The following is a 22,517-nucleotide window of genomic DNA, read 5'->3' on the forward strand; positions in this document are numbered from 1 at the left end:
CACTTGACAATGTAAAACTCTCTCGCTTACCTGACACCCCCGGCCGGTGCTCCTGATAGCAGAAAACTGCACCGACCAGGTAAGCGTTCCTCTTCCTTCCTGCTCCTTTGCAGTGATCCCAGGGCGCACACATGCACATTTGAGCGAAAAAGCTGGCTTTTTGTTAAAGTTTGGCTTTTCCCTCTACTGCGCAAAGACACCCCGTCCGGTGCAGTTTTCTCCTAACAGGAGCACTGGGTGGGGGTTTCAGGTAAGCGATTACAATCACTGGGGATGCCTAACACTTTGGCTCCACCCAGTAATTGTAACTTTCCTTCTCTTTTAAACAGACTGTGTGAATGCTCATTGTGAATAATGCATTATAGAGAACTGCTTGAAGGTGGAATATGGTGACTTTCATTAGTAAGAAGTTTTATGACATACAGTACAAACATTATGGCTTTACTCTGTGCTAATGTTGTATCCAGGCCTACTGGTGAGTGACCCATGAGACTCTGGCTAATTCTTTACTCGTCTCCAAACCCTTAACCTATATTACTGATCCTTATGCAAATCTACTATCAGTGTCTCACCCTACCAGCTTGAATAATCAGAATAAATCAAACAATCGGTGAGTAACAAAAGAAGTTGGAATTCACCACACTAAGGGGCAGATTTAGTGTGAGTTTAGATCTAAATACATAAAAATTCACCCATGTTCTATTCATTCCTATGGGTTTTTTAGAAGCATATTAATCAGTGGGTGAAAGTTAGAACTCGCCATTTGATAAATACACTTTTAAAAATGCCATAGGAATGACTAGAACATGGGTGAGTTTTTATGTATAAAGCTCTAAACTCACATTTTGATAAATCTGCCCTTAGTGGGTGAATTCCAACTTCTAGTGTTACTCACTGATTGTTTGCTTAATTCTGATTACTCAAGCTGGTAGGGTGAGACACTGATAGTAGATCGGCATAAGCACTTGAACTGGAAAAGAGCTGCGTTTGCCAACCATTAAGGGCATTTTGTTATCGCTTTTGTTGCACCTGCTACAGATTTGCTGAGCTATAGCCACGTAGTTGCACGGGGAAGCTCGTCACTATAAATAATCATTTAACAATGCAACTGACTGCAACTGATCCAGCAGTTGTGTACATGAATCATTACCCAAGAAAAGAGCCACTCAGTCAGATGTCAAAAAAACCTTGAATATTGCTGATTCTTGAGTTAGGGGTGTGTTGCTTCATAGATCTTGCTGGCAGGCCCGGACTGGCAATCTGTGGATTTTGGCAAATTTCAGAGGGGCTGCTGTAAGATGCCATAGACAGTCACTATTAATGAGGAGCTGTTTGGACCTCTGTGGACTTAAAATGCCTATTTTCAATCCCAGTCCTTGTCTGCTTGCAGGTAAAGAAAGTGACCCATTTCCCTAGTACATTATACCTAGCTGGTCCCTAGTACTTTATAGATCCAGTGGTGTAACTATTGCCCCCAAGTGAATTCTATGGGGCACATTTACTAATCCACGAATCCGAATGGGAAAAATTCAGATTGGATTTTTTGCGATTTATTCGTCGCCGTTACGACTTTTTCGTGGCTCAATGGCACTCTGCAGCTCCAACCTGGCCCAAGGAAAGTCTCCCATAGGGCTCAATGGCACTCTGCAGCTCCAACCCGGCCCAAGGAAAGTCTCCCATAGGGCTCAATGGCACTCTGCAGCTCCAACCTGGCCCAAGGAAAGTCTCCCATAGGGCTCAATGGCACTCTGCAGCTCCAACCTGGCCCAAGGAAAGTCTCCCATAGGGCTCAATGGCACTCTGCAGCTCCAACCTGGCCCAAAGAAAGTCTCCCATAGGGCTCAATGGCACTCTGCAGCTCCAACCTGGCCCAAGGAAAGTCTCCCATAGGGCTCAATGGCACTCTGCAGCTCCAACCTGGCCCAAGGAAAGTCACCCATAGGGCTCAATGGCACTCTGCAGCTCCAACCCGGCCCAAGGAAAGTCTCCCATAGGGCTCAATGGCACTCTGCAGCTCCAACCCGGCCCAAGGAAAGTCTCCCATAGGGCTCAATGGCACTCTGCAGCTCCAACCCGGCCCAAGGAAAGTCTCCCATAGGGCTCAGTGGCACTCTGCAGCTCCAACCTGGCCCAAGGAAAGTCACGATACTGAAGCTTGAATGAATCTGAAACTTTCGTACTCGGCGCGACGGCTACGAAAAAGTTGCGACAATTTGCACAAGTCGTAATGGCTACGAAAAAGTTGCGACAATTTACGAAAAAATCGCGAAATACCGATCATTACGAAAAAAACGCATTCGGACGCTTTTCGGACTTCGTAGATTAGTAAATGTGCCCCTATGTGTTGTTCTACACCCGCTTGATGCATTTCCCTATTATAACATCCCTACATAAATCCTTTGCAGTAGAAAGAACTGTATTCTCAAAGGGTTTCCAGCTCATCTTGGCTCTTAGTGAAACTTTTGTCTCAAAACCAAATTGTACTTATTCTGCTACAAAAAAAGACACAGGCGAGAGAATGAGTACTGGGAATATGCATTATTCATAGAATAGAAAAAGCATTCTTTAGACATGACTAATTTGCTTTGTACAGACATTTGATTTGTTTCAGATTTGCCAGAAGACTTTAATAAAGTAACATATTTAGTGTTTGGTTTGATCTGGGATGCCTCAAGCAGCCAATTTTCATCATGACGCTAGTAATTATACAATATAAACCACATCTTACCATGTTTATTATAATGGCACAAATTATGTGCAGTCTTATAAAAAGACTCATTGGGGCTCAAAACTGGAGGGACACAAATGGTAAAGAAATGTTGCAATTGCACCATGTACTGACAAGGAAATAAGTACAGGGTTCCCTTTGAGTGTTGCACTCAATTTGGTGCCACTAAAATTATACTGTATATATAGAGAGAGATAGACAGACAGACAGACAAACCAATATCTCTAAAATGAACCCTAAAACCCATTGATGACATTCTGACAAATGACCAATCACTTAAAAAGAATAAAACACACATTTCATATCTATGGCCCTCCAGTGTTTTACCCACTGTAACCATCTGTTTCTATTTAGTCAAACTTAAAAAGGAGTTTTCCCGAGTATGAATAATTGATACAGTCTTGCTGCAATGGATTGGCTGCGCTTATGGAAATTAAATTCTGTTATATTTGCACACAAACAGCACCGACTCATTCCAGCCAAATCAAGCATACACTGAATATTTTATGTATTTCTTAGTAGCCTTGCATGTTATGTGATTAACAGACTTGAAATGAAGGAGAATTGCAGTGTGCAAGTCATTGTGGGAATTAGACTAGGCTGGAGGCGGAGAGTTGACTAGTTCTACATTGTTCTAGTTGTACATGTAGTCAGGACTAAAGGTGGCCAAACACTGGGAGATTTAAGCTGCTGACTTGGGCCCTTCAGACTGATTTGGCAGCGTATCTGCCATTTACGAGGCCCACCGATTGGACATGTTTGACTTTTCCGTTGAAATGAGGACTGCATTGGCTCAATGATGTGGTCCTTACCCTGCCGACCTGTACCCCAAGTTATTGTGATCCAATCTATTTGGCACTAGGGCCAAATGATTGGATCAGCCTGATATCACACATATCACTGTGGTATGTATATCGGGAAAAGTCCCATGCATTCAGTGACTCGCCAACAAGTGGGCAGGTTTGTATAGCCAGGTTCAAGCTGTGGCTAAACACAGATAAATGCAGTCTGAAAATGAGTCTGAACAACTTTGCTTCAATCAGGCTACCCGTGTGCCTGCATCCAGGCTCCATGTCCAGGCACAAGGGGAAGGCTGGTTGGAGCACAGGACTGATTTAGCCTGGTACGGGCCCTTCCCAGCTTCCTCCCCAAAATGCACCTAGGTGGCCAGAATCAAGCCAAGAGCCCCTCGTTTGCTAATGTTGTGTATGGCATTTAGGCTACTGTCACACACTGTACTTTAGGCTGTATGCATTGTTAGGACTGTTATCCACCTGTCAATGCATACAATGCATTTTCTGGACAAAATCTGCTCCATGTGTGCACAGTTGGAAAGGGGGCTGAATCGGAGTTATCTCCACTAGCAGACAGTTGCCTTTAGTCCTGACTACGTGAATCATTAAAACAATGTAAGTAGTCAGCTCTTTTTCAGCCAGGTCTCCAACTAGAGAAAGTGTGACGTATGAGAGTAGCCTAAAAGTGCACAGAAAAGCAAATGACAGACACTGCATTCAATAACAATTACATTTACATATAACTTCATCATGGAAGAATTGGAGTAAATCTATGCAAGAAAGTTGATAAAATTACATTTGCTTATATGCCAACTGTAATATTTCCGTTTCTTTCCCCTTGACACCAATGATCTGCAATGCCCATGGCTAATGTCTCAAATTGCTTTTTTTTGCTCCAAAAGATATTTTTCCTCTTGACTGTAGTTGATATATTAAATCCTACACTTTTTCTAATGAGAAATTTGGTTTGCAGGCAAGAATGCAAATACTGAAGAGAGAAAGGCTGCCATGAAGACCGCTGAGCAGTTTATCCAGCAGATGAATTATCCTGCCACTACCCAGGTAAGTCATTTTCACGGTCATGTTATATATAATGTATGGAGAGGGGGCCCTCTGGTGTCTGTAAAAATGATTTCACATTAGAAATCAATCAAACGAACCCTTTCTATGCACTGGTTTGGTGTTCTAAAATTGCTTAGGTTCAATTTGTTATAGCTTCTGATTTTAAAAATTTGTATTCTAAAATGTGCGAAGAACAATTTTTTATGGTATAAGCATTCCTAAGAGATTTTGTGAAGCCTCATTTCTTCCTCCCAGACTAGAGGTTTAATGGTGCAGCTACAGTGCCCCCTAGTGGCAGAAAGGTTTATTGGCTGTTTTATTTTGAACAATATTGATTGTGATTGAATATATAAAACAATTGGGCCCCTTTAACAATACCCCACGCAGAGTGCAAAGAGCAAAAAAAAAGGATGGAATCTGCATATTTTGTATTGTGTGAATAGCTGCAGAGCACAGACCTGCAGAAAGCTCTTTGAATCTAGTGCGGCCTAGTTAGGCATCCCTCTCCTCCTCATCCTGGAACTGACTTTTGATTTGGCACTCTGTAACCTCGCTGGGCACATCTTCTAGTAAATGAGCACTAAGGGGCACACTCTTGCACCTGTGCCCACAGGCACAGGTTGTACTGACTGTTTTAAATTATATTGTCCTCATATACTAAATAAGAATTATTTGGGACAAAAGTTTATTTCAGGGGCTAAAAAAAATATTCTAGCAAACAAAAGAGAATGTGACCTGTCCAGTGATATTAGTGTCATCTACATGTCAATACGGTTTTCACATCTGAATGGTCGAAGTTTGCGACAAGGATAAGGAAAATGCAATATACAAAATGAAACTCCATTTGCTGTTCTCATTTTATCTATTTAGATCCAAGTTTTACCAGAAGAAGGGGAGACTCCCATCTTCAAGCAGTTTTTCAAAGACTGGAAGGAGAGGCACCAAAGCGAAGGATTTGGCCAAGTGTATGTGACGGAAAGGATCGCTAATATCAAACAGATTGATTTTGACGCTTCCAAGCTGCACGAATCTCCAGAAATGGCGGCTCAGCACAACATGGTGGATGATGGCTCTGGAAAAGTAGAGGTATCCTGACAATTCGTTCTTATTTGTTTTTAACTAATATTGATTTTCATTTCTATAAGTAAAACAGATATTCTGAGCCTTTATTTCTCTATACATTTAAGTGGCAAGTCCCTTACTGGTTAAAACTATCACTTGCTGCACATTATTAAATAAGGGAACATTGCTTATGTACATCAGAATACCCCTTGCAAACAATGATAAAGAAAAATTAATTTTTTAAGAAAAGACTCCGTTTGGGTGCCCTGGCCCTCTCACTTGCAGCCATGTTGGGGCACACGCGTCTGCTTAATAGTCAAAGCAACATCTTGCTTATTATGTGCACGTGTGCTTCCCCTGATCCTGTATCATACGTATGTGCCTAAGGGGCAAGCAACTGAGCTTATTGTGAGCATAATATTATTCTAATATCTAAAATAATATCTCTTTATTATATTTATGAACCAATAATTGTATATAATTCTTTTTCAAAAAGAAAAAAAAGCAAAAACAAAAATGGATTTGTTGTCTTTGTTGATTCTTTAGATCTTTCGTGTAGAAAGTTGCGGCCGGGTTCCGATAGAACCAAACACATTTGGCCAGTTCTATGGCGGAGACTGCTACATTATTCTCTATACCTATGCCAAAGGGCTGATCATCTACACATGGTAAGTTGTCACACACAGTGTTTATTATTATTTATTGTGTAAGGTCAGTCTCTACCTGTGTACAAACGCTGGATGTGCCACTGGCCTTATTTCATCTAGCACCTGCCCAGCTTCTGGCTGCCTTTGTCCTAACCACTGGGGAAACAAGGTAGCCAAAATATATTTGGGCTTGCCACCTGCCTTCTCTAATGTGAATTTCAAATCCTGCACCCTGACTGTTCATGAAGGGACAGCCAATACAGCCAAATCCTCCTTATTAAAGGGGAACTCCATCCAAATTTTTTTTTTTTCCCCTGATCTGAGCATTCTGTAAGGGATTTCTTAAGGGGTCAAATCTCCAAAGTGAGGCAAGTGGCAGTTGTGAATATACAAAATCACAAAGATGCAGGCACTTCAATTGCAACTACCGCACAATGATGCTGGAATTGTGGGAAAGAGGTTGTTTGCTTCTGCGATTGCACTAGATATTTGTGTTACAATGATTGGAAAGATGCTTAACTCTTCCTACAAAATCAAACTTTTTATGCATTGTGACAAATAATATGTTTTTTATCAATATTATTTTCTTGATTCAGCCCCCCCCCCGAACAATCATACTGTGGGTGTACGGTACACTGTACACTGTACCGAGACCTGTCAGAAAAGCACTGCATCATTGTGTTGATGTGCTCTTTGGCCAATGGGATTTTCTACTTTGCCTGGTAGATATCTGCAAAGATTTTCATCCAGACGTCAATTGGGCAAGCCACTGGGAGGGCCCCAAACACCAGCCAGTAAACTGCTGACTATGTCTGAAAGGGGCTGAATTGACAATTTTTATCAGCCTATGTATGGCCCCCATAGGTAATGTCATTTGTCCCAGAAAAGGTTCCATAGATGTTGATTAAAACTAATGTTTGTGGGATTCTTGCATTTCAAAAGAGGCAAATACACCAGGGTATCTCTTGTTACATTTATTGCCTGTTGTGCTAAACAGTGCTTTTCATTGTTGCTGTGGTTAAACAAAAGGCTACGCAAATCATCAGTGCACCTTTCCTATGTTGGCTTTGTCTAGGCAAGGAGCCAAGGCAACGCGGGATGAGCTCACAGCATCTGCTTTCCTCACCGTGCAGCTGGATCGCTCCCTCGGAGACCAGGCTGTTCAGGTTTGTTTCTTTTAGCACCCCAGGCTGACATTAATGTAAAAAATGTATATTAGCATTATTAAAAGTATTATTCATATAATTATGTGTTGATAATTCTTAGTTATTATTATAATAATGATCTACTTCTATTTAAGGGAACAATACAATCTAGAACAGTGCTGTCCAACCTCTGTGATACAGAGGGCCGGAATTCTTCTGGTGGAGGGACTATAATGGAAGCCAGTTTTGACCACTCCCCTTTTTTAAACCGCACCTACTTCAAACCACACTCATGTTCATCACAAGAGCTTTTAAGAATATACCCACATTAATGGTGGTAGCGCAGCAAAAACCCAAATGGTTGGCACTTACTGTAGGGATATCACCCGTCATTCATATGTGAAAGAATTATATTATGTCATATTAAGACACACCCTTAAATCCATATGCCTCCTCCTCCCCTGTTTATAGCACAGCAACCCCCAGCATATAATTACAAACCCTAGGGACCATATAATGTCTATTTCCAAATTCTAACAAACTCCCAGAACAAACCCTTGCCAGGTTCACCTTCCACGGGCAGCATAGGGCAGGCAGAGTATGGCACACACAGGCAGCATAGGGCAGGCAGAGTATGGCACACACAGGCAGCATAGGGCAGGCAGAGTATGGTACACACAGGCAGTATAGGGCGGGCAGATTATGGCACACACAGGCAGCATAGGGCAGGCCACCAGTTAGACAGCACTGATATAGATAAATCATACCTGTCAATAGGGCAATGCTGTCTTTTAGTGGCACATAAGGAACAGATGAGGACAGACAGATATGGCTTTCAATAGCAATTCTATTTTCACATAACTTCAAAATGTAAATATAATGGAAAGCTGCTTACAATTATATTTATTTCATTAGGCAACATTTTATTTAATGTGATAGACAATGGTTTGTGATTATGTCCCCATTTCCACAATTGCATGATCTAAACGTTTTAAAAGCTTTATCCCAGGTAACCAATTTATGGGAAATGAATCCAATCTGCCCCAGTACTTAACCAATTACAGATTCCTGATTCTTTGTATTTATTATTTTAATAAGTTTGAGTTTCCCCCATTGTACTGTAGAGAAACTCAGCTTGGTTGCTTGCTCTTCAGCCTGCCTTACCCTATGCAAACATTTTTTTGGAGAAAACAGCATCTGACATGCACAAAATCATGGGTCATCCCGTTTTTCTGGGTTCCCCCATAGTCATAAGAGGTCTGGCTTAAAGAGTAAGCAACATATTTGAATAAGGCTTTCTAGAGGGTGGTGCAAATGCCCATATAGCAGAGTTGGCAGGTACTGAAGTGCTAGTGTGTATGGGATAGGTCACAGTTGAACATCCTCTACAGAATGTGCCTAATCTCTGCCTTTTATTGTCCTTTAAGCAGGCCTAGACTGGGTTTCAAAATAAGCCCTGGCATTCCAAGTACACAGAGGCCCAAACAGCCCCCCAGAAGCCCAATAAATAGTGACTGTCTGCGGCATTTTACAGCAGCCCCTCTGGCATTCCCAGTACCCAGAGGCACAAACAGCCCCCCCCCCAGCCCAATAAATAGTGACTGTCTGTGGCACCTTACAGCCCCCCTGGCATTCCCAGTACCCAGAGAAACAAACAGCCCCCCAGCCCAATAAATAGTGACTGTCTGTGGCACCTTACAGCCCCCCTGGCATTCCCAGTACCCAGAGGCACAAACAGCCCCCCCCAGCCCAATAAATAGTGACTGTCTCTGGCACCTTACAGCCCCCCTGGCATTCCCAGTACCCAGAGGCACAAACAGCACCCCCAGCCCAATAAATAGTGACTGTCTGTGGCACCTTACAGCCCCCCCTGGCATTCCCAGTACCCAGAGGCACAAACAGCCCCCCCAGCCCAATAAATAGTAAATGTCTGCGGCACCTTACAGCAGCCCCTCTGGCATTTGCCAGAACCCACAGACAGACAGTTCAGGCCTGCCCTTAAGCCAGGGAAGGGAACACCCTGAGTGAGTAATAACAAGAGCATGGGCAAATTTGGTTACTCAATAAACAGACTGTAAATAAAACTATATAATGGGAGGAAATGCAGTGGGCATGCCTACAATACAGGTGACAAGCATACAGTGGTGAAACATTAAGCAGCTAGGCCCCCTTGCAAGAAAATATTTGGAAGGGCCTGCGCTCCTGCAAACCCTCCCTGGTCCTTCCCGCTGCTACCTGCTTACGTCCCTGCTCCCTGCAGCTTGGGTCCAGGTATGAGAGCAGGCCAAGGAGGGGGATTTTCTTTCCTATAGAGGGAGCAGACCCCCGATCCGGGCCCCCCTGTCCCACCTGTGACTGCGGGGTCTGCTTCCTCTATAGTTGCACAACTGCAAGCATATGGCTAGAAAGGAATCCCCCTGTAGTTACCCAGAGGTGTCAGAGCTTGTCACTTAGGAATGTGTTACTACTGAAATGAATATATTACTATACCAACCATTAGTATTATGGTAACTATTTAGGTATTTATTCCAATTCCGCTTGATGGTGGCTCCAACCAACCACTTAATTCCTAACCAGGAATATATGAACAATAATTAAGTGGAATTAAAATACCCTTTTTTTAATTCATCGCATTAAAAACAACAGTTTATATACTTAATCAGTGACTGGTTAGTCTACTAATTCATAACAATAACACATTTTTCGATTAAATATAAAGATATATTAAAACCACCCATATAGAAAGTATAAATTCTTTCAATTGAACCTGAACTATCTGCATTTTGTTCCCCACATTGTGCTGCACTGAGATTGAATGGTTTTACTGTCCCTGCTAAGCTGGTTTATTGTAAAGTAAGGTCCCTCCCACTGTTTGAAGTATTGCATGGAACAACATATGGCAAAATGTGTAGAAAAGCTGGTGAAATGCTAAATTATGTATTTTTGTGCCAAAATCTTCCCTGCGGGTGTGCTGATGGGCTGGTTTTTCTACCCCAGCAGATAAAATGCTGTGTGCCACTTTGCCTAAAATGTGTACGCAATAATGCTCATCAGTGCTCTTGGTAAAGGCCATAGAAATTTATGGTCCAAATCTGTAAATCCCATGGATCGACAAAATAGGACTGGTGACTGGAGCATGAACAATTTATCCCCTTGCTCTTATCAACCAACTTTGTATACTAATCACTAGCATATATTTATTCATATACAGGTATGGTATCCCTTATCCGGAAACCCATTATCCATAAGGTTCCGCCATCTCCCATAGACTCCATTAAAAGCAAATAAGTCCAATTTTTAAAAATGATTCTTTTTTTCTCTGTAATAATAAAACAGTACCTTGTACTTAATCCCAACTAAAATACAATTAATCCTTATTGGAAGCAAGATACTCCTATTTGAGTTATTTAACTTTTTAATAAACTTTTAGTAGACTAAAATTATGGAGATCAAAATTACAGAAAGATCCCTTATCTGGAAAACCCCAGGTCCCATGCATTCTAGATAATGGGTCCCATACCTGTACAAGCCTTTTATTACCTTTTCATTTATTTACTTTATTTATTTAATATCTACTCTTTATTTATGTAACAGCACTAGCATCATTGTCTGTACTGTAAAACGTATATATGGCGATATTCAGTTTTCAGTACCATAATGATGTTGTGCAAATAAAATCATATACACATTAAGCTCCAGAGGTGTTTACAGTGTTTTTTTTAGCAATCTCTTTAATGTAAACTGCCTTCTGGGGAAACTCCAGATAATAAATTCCCCTAACTTCAGGCTATATCTACTGTGTATTCAGCTGCGATGCTTGCAGCGACACATTCGGAAGTATGATTAATTCATACTCCCCCAAGTAATATCATGTGGAATCTGGGTCAGTGATATCATTGTGCATGCAGTATTATGATTCACCACTAGATGTCACAATAGTCCTAAAATACTTGTTCAACTGCTCAATCCACAATTAGTTTTTCCTCCTAAATAATTGCAGCTTCCTTTGCCCCTGTCAGTATAATATTATTATAGCTGCTCTTTAGCCTTGTGAATGTAGTCTAGCTGCACTCAGCACATGCTCCTCCCTCACTCATATTGTTAATAAAACTCTTCTCTTTCTACTACTGTTTGTACTTAAAAAAAGAATCATGCAGGTAATATTGTTGACACCACTGGAATATATTGGAACTGAGGTAGAATTTTAGCACCCAACACAACAAAGGACCCTGACCACCAGTTAAGACTGACATCTTTTATATAAAATCTTCTATGAATTAACTTTTAGTCTGATATAGAGAGTGATATTCATCATAACCTTTTATTGTATGTGTTTTGTTTTTTTAATCATTTGACTTTGTTCAGTAGTTCTCCAGTTGAATTTCAGCAGCTATTTGGTTGCTAGGGTTTAAATTACCCTAGCAACCAGGCAGTAGTTTGAATGAGAGGCTAAGGGCTCTGGCACACGGGGGAGATTAGTCGCCCGCGATTTAACTCCCTGTTCGCGGGCGACTAATCTCCCCCGTGTGCCAGAGCCCTAAATGATGAATAGAAGGGGGCCCGAATAGCATGATAAGTAATACAAATTAACAGTAACAAAAAAATTAACAATAAAACTAGCCTCACAGAGCAATAGGTTTTTGGATGCCAGGGACAGTGACTAATAAAAAAAAACTATAAAAGTTAAAAAATGAAGACCAACTGAAAAGTTGCTTTTAACTGGAAATTCTATTACATACTAACAACTACTATACTACACCTTTTAAGCAGTATAAAATGTATTTTTTCCTAAATTGTAAACAGGCTGTGTTGCAGTGTAGAACAATGCAAACAGAATAATTATGAAGATGTTTCCATAGGTACAAGTAGTAATGATTCATTTCCTGTCTAGCTATCCAACTATTACCCACATGCAGACATATCAGTGTTTCTGAGATATCAAGAGCCTTCTGGTTTTCACCTTTTTGTCTCCTGACCCTTTAATACAGTTCCTCATGTCCCTCAACCTTAAAATTATTCCTAAGACCATTGGAAATATGTGTTTTCCAATGGTCTTAGGCAACCCCTGTGACCCCCAAATGGGTCCAGACCCACAGGTTGAGAACCGCTGTCCTACATGAAGGAGATGTTACATGAGAATATGCATGCCTGGTATCTCTAGGCCAATGGGACTGTTCATACGCCCCCTTATTTCTGATATTTGCTCACCAAATATGTCTTCTTATACACACTATCAGTGGATATCAAGAGACAACTACTAAGAGAAGACAATGATCCCTCTGGGTAGACATTGGATAATCAGAAATAAGTGACCCTTTGACTGGAAGTCTTATTTTGCATAGTAATAGTATGGTCTCTCAGGAAGGTGCCTTGATTTGTTTAATAGAAGTCTTGTTAATAGGAGGGTAGCAGCCCTCTTTTGAGCACTTAGCACCTATTAGATAGCATCTTTAGGGATCTACAAATGAGAATGCGTGCAGCATATCCCTGTAGTTTGTACTGTATGTCATTTTAGGCCTCATGATTACGCCAGGGGTACAGAGATGTTAGGAACTGGAGGGCTCGTTGGAGGTGTCAAGAAAAGGAAAGGCAACTTGGCTTATGGGGGGGGGGGTACCAGATACAGGAAATGCAGGTGGACTTATGGGGGCTACAAAGGAGAAGCCAGATAGGAGGGCTCATGAGATGTACCAGGGAAAGGATAAGCAGGGTGTGCTTATAGGAGGCTATCTGTGACATGAAAAGCAGTGGGGTTTTATGGGTGTCATGGAAAAAACACCCCTAAAAGACACTTGATTTACAAGAGAGGGCAAGATATTACAAAAATAAGAAAACAGTGTTAGCGCTGGGCCACTGTGGTCTTTATATCTATACTTCTGAGATGCCATTGCTTGTGTATCTGCACCTCAGGGGCATTATGGCCTCTGCCCCTGTACTGTTGGGTTACATGGGGCTCTGCATCTGTACTACTCTTTCCCTGTATTGATGGGATACTGGGGGCTTTGTATCATATCTATGATGGTGGGTTACTGTGCTATATCTGTACTGCTGGAATAATGTGAGCTCTGTGTCTGTACTGCTGGCACACTGGGGGCTTTGTATTTCCTTTGCAAAAATACCCCCATGTCTTAAACTATATCCACCCCCGCCCCACCCCATGCACAGTTAATCAGTCACGCCCACCATTTCTCTAATTCCCCTTCTCATCGGTGGATATCTCTGCATAAGGTCGCACCACTACATGCGTTAATGGATAACATCCTGTTAAAAAGATGATGCTAAACAAAAAACCTTATTCTCCTGGGGCTACAGAAATCCTGGAGCCCCACATCTGGACCCTGTGTCTTCAGATGGAAAGCATTATGGTCCATGAATATAAGGATTATTCCACTGATTTCTGCAGGCAAAATAAGGAGGTTTCTTTTATGAATTGTGGGTCTTGGGCTGGTTGTGGTGCTGCTGTACAGGATTATATACAAGAGCTGCAGTTATACACCAACATCCCTTAGATGCCGGTGAAAGAGGATTTGCATGGATTTAAACATGAGGCTATTTTCACATGAGCTATATTCACATGACCTTTGGTTCTGTAACTCCAGTAGCTTGGCTTCCATTGTAATGGCTGAGAGTAGGAAAGAAGAGGGCCAAGTTGGGGGGAGGCACAGATCTCAGGGGCAGAGTCCCTACTGATTAACTATTGGTAATTAAAGTGACAAAGCGTTCATGTAACTCAGGGCAATTTGTCTCCAACAGGGCTGTCACCACATGCACTAAATTACCTTTAAAAGCCCTTTGTCATGAAGAACATGCAGTGTGGCCTCTTGCCATTGTTTGTGGGGACCTCCAAATGGGATTATTATGCACAGCGATAAAATGGCTGCAAATCAGTCTGAGCAGAAAGGAAAAATACGAGCTCAATGCGATAATTCTGCCATTTAGCAAGGTCCTTATTTAACAGTGGTCCTCAAAACTTCATGATTTAGGGTTGCAATCTAGAACAGACAGCTTTGCAGATAATGTTTAATCATACAAAGCAGCTCTGTCCCAATAAAGCTTCCACCAGGGCTGCAAAATAGCAATGTTTTCCACTCGTGGGGGCCTATCTAGGGTCACCATAACCATTAGAAGTCTTTTGGTGTTTGCTTTCCATCACTATCAACAGGAAGCAACCTCTAGTGACTGCTACAGGTATGAGATCTGTAATTCGGAAACCTATTATTCAAAAAACTCTGAGTTACGGGAAGGCCATCTCCTATAGACTCCATTTTAATCAAATAAATATTTTTTTTTATATTATTATTTTTATAATATTATTTCCTTTTTCTCTGTAATAATAAAACAGCACCTTGTACTTGACTCAAACTAACATAATTTATCCTTATTGGATTATTGGTATTTAGATACCTATAGCTATAGAGATCCTAATTATGGAAAGATTTCTTATCTGGAAAGTCCTAGGTCTAGAGCAGTGGTTCTCAACCTTCCTAATGCCGCGACCCTTTAATACAGTTCCTCATGTTGTGGTGACCCCCAACCATAATAATTATTCCTAAGACCATCAGAAATATGTTTTCCGATGGTCTTAGGCGACCCCTGTGAAAGGGTCGTTTCGACCCCCAAAGGGGTCCCGACCCACAGGTTGAGAACCGCTGGTCTAGAGCATTCTGGATAAGCGGTCCAATACCTTTACTTAAACCCTATAGCCCTAAGGGATACTGGAGGTATAACAGCTAAAGAGAACATTAAACATATATAAAATGCAAATATTGTCATTTTCATAGACCTTTTAAAACTAAATACTGTTTTCAGAAGAGAATTCCTTTAAGAGTACTAGTAATATTAAGCGTTAGCCTGAGCTAATGCATTTCCCCAGACAGCACTATCAGCATGTAGCCTTTTTATTCTCTCCCATTAACACTCCCTAACCTACACCGGCTAACAAAATCAGCTTAGCATGTACCGTCCCGAATAAGTAGACAGAGCTCTGGCTAAGCTTTAAAGGAATTGATTCTATGTGTACGGCTTATCTCAAAGATCAGAAAAAGGACCTGCTAAGTTGCAAAGGACCCACTTTGTGGTTTGTATGCGTGAGAACAACTTTGGAATTATTCCGCAGAACAAAGGCAAAGTCGCTGAACAAAAGCATAAAATTCTAAGACAAATCTACCACTAAAGTATGTGCTGCTATTGAAAGAACAGATTGCAGCACTCCAGTATTCATTTCTGATTTATATCTTTCAGCAAAATCCATGGAAGATCCCACAGACCTTCATTTCTTATTGCTCATTTGTTTAATGGAAATATTAAGAGGGGCCAGTTTCATTATTCCCCAAATATCTTTTTCCTTAGCTCCAATGAATGTGTCATTGTTTCAGCTTTTAGGTTTGGCTTTGCCTCAGCTGCACGGCCACAGACTTCATTATTGCCTTTATTATTATCATGTTTTTAATTTATATAGGCCTGTCATGTTAGGCAGTGCTTTACAGGGGTTTTCCATCATTTTACCAGTCCTCTCCCCAGTGGGGATTATATTTCCATATCACATTTACATACACACCAGGGTCAATTCGATCAGGGGACAATTAACCTGCCTGTATGTTTTTGGAGTACTGGAGGGAGCTGCAATACCCAGAGGAAACCCACACAAGCATGGGGATAAAGTACACACTCTGCTGATAGTGCCCAGGATTCAAGCCAAAAGAGGAGAGGATATGAGCTGGGGGGGGGGGGGGGGGGGGGGGGAGGGGCATTGCATTATTATAAGCCAACATCACTGGTGAGGTTGTCCATAGCTACCAATCAGCACCTAGATTAGATCGGTCACCTACAAGTTAGAAAACAAAAGCAAATATCTGATTGGTTGCTATGAGTAACATTTTGTAGGCTTACACACTATAATAAATAATTAATGTACAATAGAGGGTAAATTGATTTTTTGATTGATCAAGAGGAATAAATCTTCCTTTGCTTGGTAATTGTATGATCTCTCGTAGTGGTTCATTGAATTGTTATATAGCAGCAATATCTACAGGTTATACAGTATCTCTCTTTCTATCTCTTTCTCTGTCTGTCTTATTGATCTGGCCTTTTGTCTGTCTGACATTTTTGTCTGTCTGCCAGTCTGTCTATCTATCTATCTGTTTTCTAATCTGGATATCTATGATTGTCTGTCTATCCATTTCACTGTCGATCTGTCTATCTGCTAGTTTGCATATATTTTAGTAATCTTAATAGTTGTTTGTATACGTGTGCTTGCATGCTTTCCTTAATTAGAGATGTTATTGGTGCCTATGTAAGTAACAAACATGATTTCTAAGGGTTATAAGAGAAGGGGCTGTATAACTTTTCCATGGTTACTAAGATCTCTATAAAGTGCAGCTTCTGCACACCCTTTGTTTTGTGGTTGAATGCACTTTCTCCACAGGACTGTGTGTGTGTCTCTCTTTCCTCCATTTATGTGAAATAGCTTTTGTTGTAAAGTAGGTCAGTAAGACAGTATCATACAACAACCAACTGGAAGTATATTTAGAATCAGTTGTGCTGGTGCCAAACAGAAGCATACACAGCTTGGCCCTGTATCCATCTAACCTTATTTCTCTTACTTGAGAAAAACATTGCTTTATTATTTAGGCTTAATGGCTTTTCTGTTTTAATTTCCTTCCATGTTACAAGCCTGGGTAGCTTACAATGATTTTAACTTAGTCTTTGATCAAATAAACCTTGTGCTTATGACGACACAATTCAGTGTTGTGTCTGTGCAGAATACTAGGGCTGATCAGATCACAGACTGAATTTATTTTGTAATTTAAAACCACTTGGTAGCTACAACTGAAATGTTCTCAATCAAATCTTTGTAATCAATGTTATTTTTAGAAAAGTGAATCTAGTTTATTTTAATATTTTTCATCATATCCCATTAAATGAATAGGTACGCGTTACGCAAGGGAAGGAGCCTCCTCATTTACTGAGCTTGTTCAAAGACAAACCGCTCATTATATACAAAGATGGCACTTCAAGAAAAGGAGGTCAGACGCCACCTAGTGCTGTACGGCTGTTCCAAATCCGCAAAAACTTATCCACTATTACTCGGATCATAGAGGTGAGAATCCTGCTTTCATTTATTATTTTCAGCTTATTAAATTAATGTTTAACATTAAGGGGAATGGCACATATGGAGATATTGGGTGTTTTGCCCACTGCCTTTGTCAGTAAACCACACAAAGGGGCCCAGATGATTGGTACTGGTCTCCATTAGTTCCTATGAGAATATAGGCTGAAAATGTATTCAGTCTATTATTTTCTTTATAAAGCAATAACAGGTGTTTTGTTTAAATTAAGATACTGTGCAAAACTCCTCCCTTTCCCCTGTGTCTTATGACAAGGTGTTTCACCTCAGAATCCTGATGAGTGATCTATCATTTGTTTTAAAAAAAACCACAGGCAGTTTCCATTAATACTAATATCAGGCTCATCTGCTGGGTTTGGAGCCCCTCTCTGACAGCTATCAATATGTCCTGTGTGCTGTGAGCCTTATGCAGGGTATTTATCTGTGCATTAAAGGAACAGTAACACTAAAAAATAAAAATGTTTTAAAATAATTAAAATATAATGTACTGTTGCCCTGCACTGGTAAAAGTTGTGTGTTTGCTTTAGAAAGACTACTGTAGTTAATAGAAATAGCTGTTGTGTAGCCATGGGGGCAGCCATTTAAATTGAAAAAAGGAGAAAAGGCACAGGTTACATAAGAAGATACCAGATAAAGTGTGTAGAATACAATGGGAATCTATGCTACTTATCTGTTATCTGCTTAGTAACCTGTGCCTTTTCTCCTTTTTTCAATTTAAATGGCTGCCCCCATGGCTACACAGCAGGGTATTTATATAAACTGTAGTAGTGTTTACGAAGCAAACACACAACTTTTACCAGTGCAGAGCAATAGTATATAATATATTAATTATTTTTATACACTTTCATTTTTTGGTGTTACTGTTCCTTTAATAATTTGATTATTTGTGCCTCAACAAAGACGGAGTTCAGGGTGCCTAACACCCTGTCTCCCTCGCTCACCCAAATGGGTGATTTGGGTGGTGGATGTTGATGGGAAGGGTGGTTGTTGGCTGGATGTCCTGGGTACAGCGCTGCGGAATATGTTGGTGCTTTATAAATAAATGTTAATAATAATAATAATAGCACCTAATTGATTGATACACTTGAACTAGTAGGCTTACTAAAAGAACAAGTAGGATCTTCAATGTGTCCATTTCTATTTCTTTGGTGCAACATGTGGTAGCTGATACTTAGGGGCACATTTACTAACCCACGAACGGGCCGAATGCGTCCGATTGCGTTTTTTTTTCGTAATGATCGGTAATTTTGCGATTTTTTTCGGCGTCTTTACGATTTTTGCGTAAAAACGCGAGTTTTTCGGCGTCTTTGCGATTTTTGCGTAAAAACACGAGTTTTTCGGCGTCTTTACGAAAGTTGCACAAAGTCGCGATTTTTTCGTAGCGTTAAAACTTGCGCGAAATGTCGCGCCTTTTAAGTTTTAACGCTACGAAAAAGGCGCGACTTTGCGCGCAAGTGTTAGCGCTACGAAAAAATCGCGACTTTGCGCAACTTTCGTAAAGACGCCGAAAAACTCGCGTTTTTACGCAAAAATCGTAAAGACGCCGAAAAGCTCGTGTTTTTACGCAAAAATTGTAAAGACGCCGAAAAAATCGCAAAAAATACGAAAAAGTCGCAAAATGTTCGTTTCCAATCGGAATTTTTCCAATTCGGATTCGAAATCGTGTCTTAGTAAATCAGCCCCTTAGGGTATCCTGAATACCACCATTACCATCGTCTCCTCCTCCCACTGAACTATCCTAAATACATTATCGGCATAGGAACACCAGTACCAATGATCTACCTTAGAATTTTAATCATTTTCTTTTTATGAAATAATTTTCTATTTTAATGAAGTATTAAAAGTTTTATTTTATTTTTGCCATATATCTGATGTGGCAAAAGTGAGTGGTGCAAATTTTGGATTGCTTGGGGTTCTCCCCACAAGTATAATTTGCTTAGCTTACAGACTATGTAGTGAAGCATATATTCCAACATAACAATAACAGGATGGAATAAACTAACATTATGTTTGCTGTTTTAGGTGGACACAGATGCTTCTTTGCTGAACTCAAATGATGTTTTTGTTCTGAAACTAAAAAATAACTCTGGCTACAAGTGGATAGGAAAAGGAGCGAGCGGGGAAGAGGAAAAGGCAGCTGAATACATAGCAAATGTCCTCAGGTGCAAAGTTTCCAAAATAGCAGAAGGGCAGGAGCCAGGTGGGTAATCTGTTTTTCATGGAACTTCTGGGTCACCCACTCTGGGGCTCAGCCGGAACAGACACATAAATGGGAATTTTATTTGCAGACTAAACCTAAAATTTTGCTGGATGGTGCCAAGAGAGCACTATAGCACATGTCCAAACAATTTCAGCAACAGTTTAACTGGTAACCTCATTCTAATGCTGATATATACTTTGTGTTGGTTATGTTACGGGAATGGGGTCAGACAGGATGGAAAGATAGATACGTCATTAAGAGTGTTTGGCAAATGTTCTGTTTACTGCTCATTTTCAAGAAAACTAAGGGATTCACAAGTAACTGTAAAAAAAAAAAAAAAGGAAAATTTGGCACCAGGTTAGCTGTCTGTATACACAAGAAGCTAGGTCTGTCTTATCTGCATTCTCCTGCCAGGCCCTCCAGACAGTAAGGCACATGCAGTGTTTTCTCCTCCCCCTGAAATATGCCCGTCTGCCATTAGTCTTAGTCCCTTGATCCTGCCACCTACTATTGACTTGAATTAGAAACTGAAAGTGCCAGTTCAAAGTCCAAAGACTTTGGTATTCCATGTAACTGTAGTTATAAGGCCACTGTCAGACATTGCATGAAAAAAGCTTATAAATAAGACTACATATCAAATTTTAGTACAGGTATCGGACCCCTTATCCGGAAACCCGTTATCCAGAAAGCTCCGAATTACGGAAAGCCCGTCTCCCATAGACTCCATTATAAGCAAATAATTCAGAATTTTTAAACTGATTTCCTTTTTTTATGTAGAAATAAAACAGAACCTTGTAATTTATCCCAACTAAGATATAAATAATCCTTATTGGATGCAAAACAATCCTATTGGGTTTAATTAATGTTTTATTAATTTTTTAGTAGACTTAAGGTATGGAGATCCAAATTATGGAAAGACCCCTTATCCGGAATACCCTTGGTCCCGAGCATTCTGGATAATGGGTCCTATACCTGTACTTCCCTTTCCCATAAAAACATGAACAGGAGGATACAATGAGGGGCCCCTCCCTAATGCTGACAATTAGTGATAAAATTAAGATCCAGTGAACTATTATTGATGTCGCGTAAGGTTTGGCAGCCATTCATCCATAAACTGGATAAGTATAATTTTATGTACTGGTTACACAGTGGAAACCTGGGTGCTATTTGTTTATACAACTTCATAATAAAAGTACAATATAAGTAATTTTGTGACAAATATGATTGAATAAGCTTCCTTCACAGGAGCTACAGTGACCATTGAACATTGGTGAGAGTAATTTTTAAAAAGTTGTTTGTATCCACGGCTATAATGCCTGTACAGACATTGTTAAACTATAACTTTACCTGGAGGCTGCACAGCCCGGTACCGGGATTTATCTAACGCCACTGATCTTGAAGATCACTTGATGTTGGTATAACTGAGCACCAGGATTGATTTTAACTTAGCCTTTTTATCCTTTTGAAATTTGAATCCTGCATAGTGGTTGATAATTGTGCTTGGTGATACCCCATTACTTTTATTTTATCACTAATTGGTAGCACATTCTAAAAATTAGGGAGGAGCCCCTCCTTGTATCCTCCTGTTCATGTTTTTATGGGAAAGGAAAGTACATTATTGAAGATACTTAAAAAAAATTTGATATATGATATATTGAAATTTTTCATGCAATGTCTGATAGTGGCCTTATAACTACCAGGTGAACGGTTTAATTGGTTTCATAAAGGTTATATAATTAAGGCATTCCATATGCATGTAAAGGGGAGGCAAAAGGGAGGTTTTGGGCACTACTAATCTGAAATATGCCAGCAGACATAAAGCTGAGTGTGGCATCAGCCTAGAAAGTCTATGGCTAAAATTCCATGGGCATTTTGACTGTCACTCCCAACAGCCAGAAAACAGCTCATAGTAATCTATGCAAAATGTGGCTGAAGCACACAGTGGTGATAAGCCATAAGGTAAGTACAGAGCTGTGCCCCTTGCTCTGACTGCAGGTTGTGGACAGGGCTTTGAATGTGCGTTGTGTTCACAGATACTCCAAAATGCCTTTTAAATACCTTGTAAATGCATCAGAAGTCAGGGGCATTCAATGAGAAGACTGTGTTCCACCCTTTCCACAGAAGCACAACTGACAATCAGATTCATCCAAAAAGCACAAAGAGATGACATTACTGGTTCCAAAAGGGGTACATATTGTTCTATACATGTGTGCTTTTTTAGGACTTTGAACCATGCTCAAAACCATCCTTAATAAATAGCCACATTGCCTCTGTGGTAACAATTTTATTATAATATGGATTTAACAAACTATCCTATATATACAATACAAGCACTTTTCTCAGAAAGAGAGAGAAAGGGAAAAGAATCTGAACATTTTAAATTATACTGGAATGGCAGTCACCCCCAAAATCATGGTTTAAATCTTATTAAATATATGTTCTGATAGCTAAAGCTTCTGTACATGAATTTCTTAACAGATGAATTCTGGAGTGCTTTGAATGGAAAAAAAAAATACCAGACCTCTGCATTACTGGAATCCAAGTCTATTGTGAACCCTCCAAGGCTGTTTGGATGTTCAAACAAGACAGGAAGGTTTTTGGTACGTTCTGCAAACTGCCATTTATTTATTATTATTCATTTTGACTGTGTTCATTCTAGCACCGAGCATCTAGACCACAGTGGGTAAACATCAGCTTAGAAGACATTTCATGAAAATGAATAAAAAATGGACTCAAAAATGGTCTCATATCAT

At 40.3% G+C, this 22,517-nt stretch overlaps 1 protein-coding gene across 1 annotated transcript in view; it reads left to right on the forward strand.

Annotated features, from left to right (window-relative positions):
- Nucleotides 1-22,517, forward strand: part of scin (scinderin) — a 63,282-nt gene that overhangs the window by 33,005 nt on the left and 7,760 nt on the right. The window contains exons 7-13 of the mRNA XM_002939013.5: nt 4,496-4,584; nt 5,455-5,670; nt 6,193-6,314; nt 7,369-7,459; nt 17,367-17,537; nt 19,587-19,764; nt 22,243-22,364. Of these exons, the coding sequence (XP_002939059.1) occupies nt 4,496-4,584; nt 5,455-5,670; nt 6,193-6,314; nt 7,369-7,459; nt 17,367-17,537; nt 19,587-19,764; nt 22,243-22,364 (989 nt within the window). The remainder of the gene's footprint in view (nt 1-4,495; nt 4,585-5,454; nt 5,671-6,192; nt 6,315-7,368; nt 7,460-17,366; nt 17,538-19,586; nt 19,765-22,242; nt 22,365-22,517) is intronic.

This window comes from Xenopus tropicalis, chromosome 6 (assembly GCF_000004195.4).
Source record: "Xenopus tropicalis strain Nigerian chromosome 6, UCB_Xtro_10.0, whole genome shotgun sequence".
In the NCBI taxonomy this organism is placed as follows: domain Eukaryota; kingdom Metazoa; phylum Chordata; class Amphibia; order Anura; family Pipidae; genus Xenopus; species Xenopus tropicalis.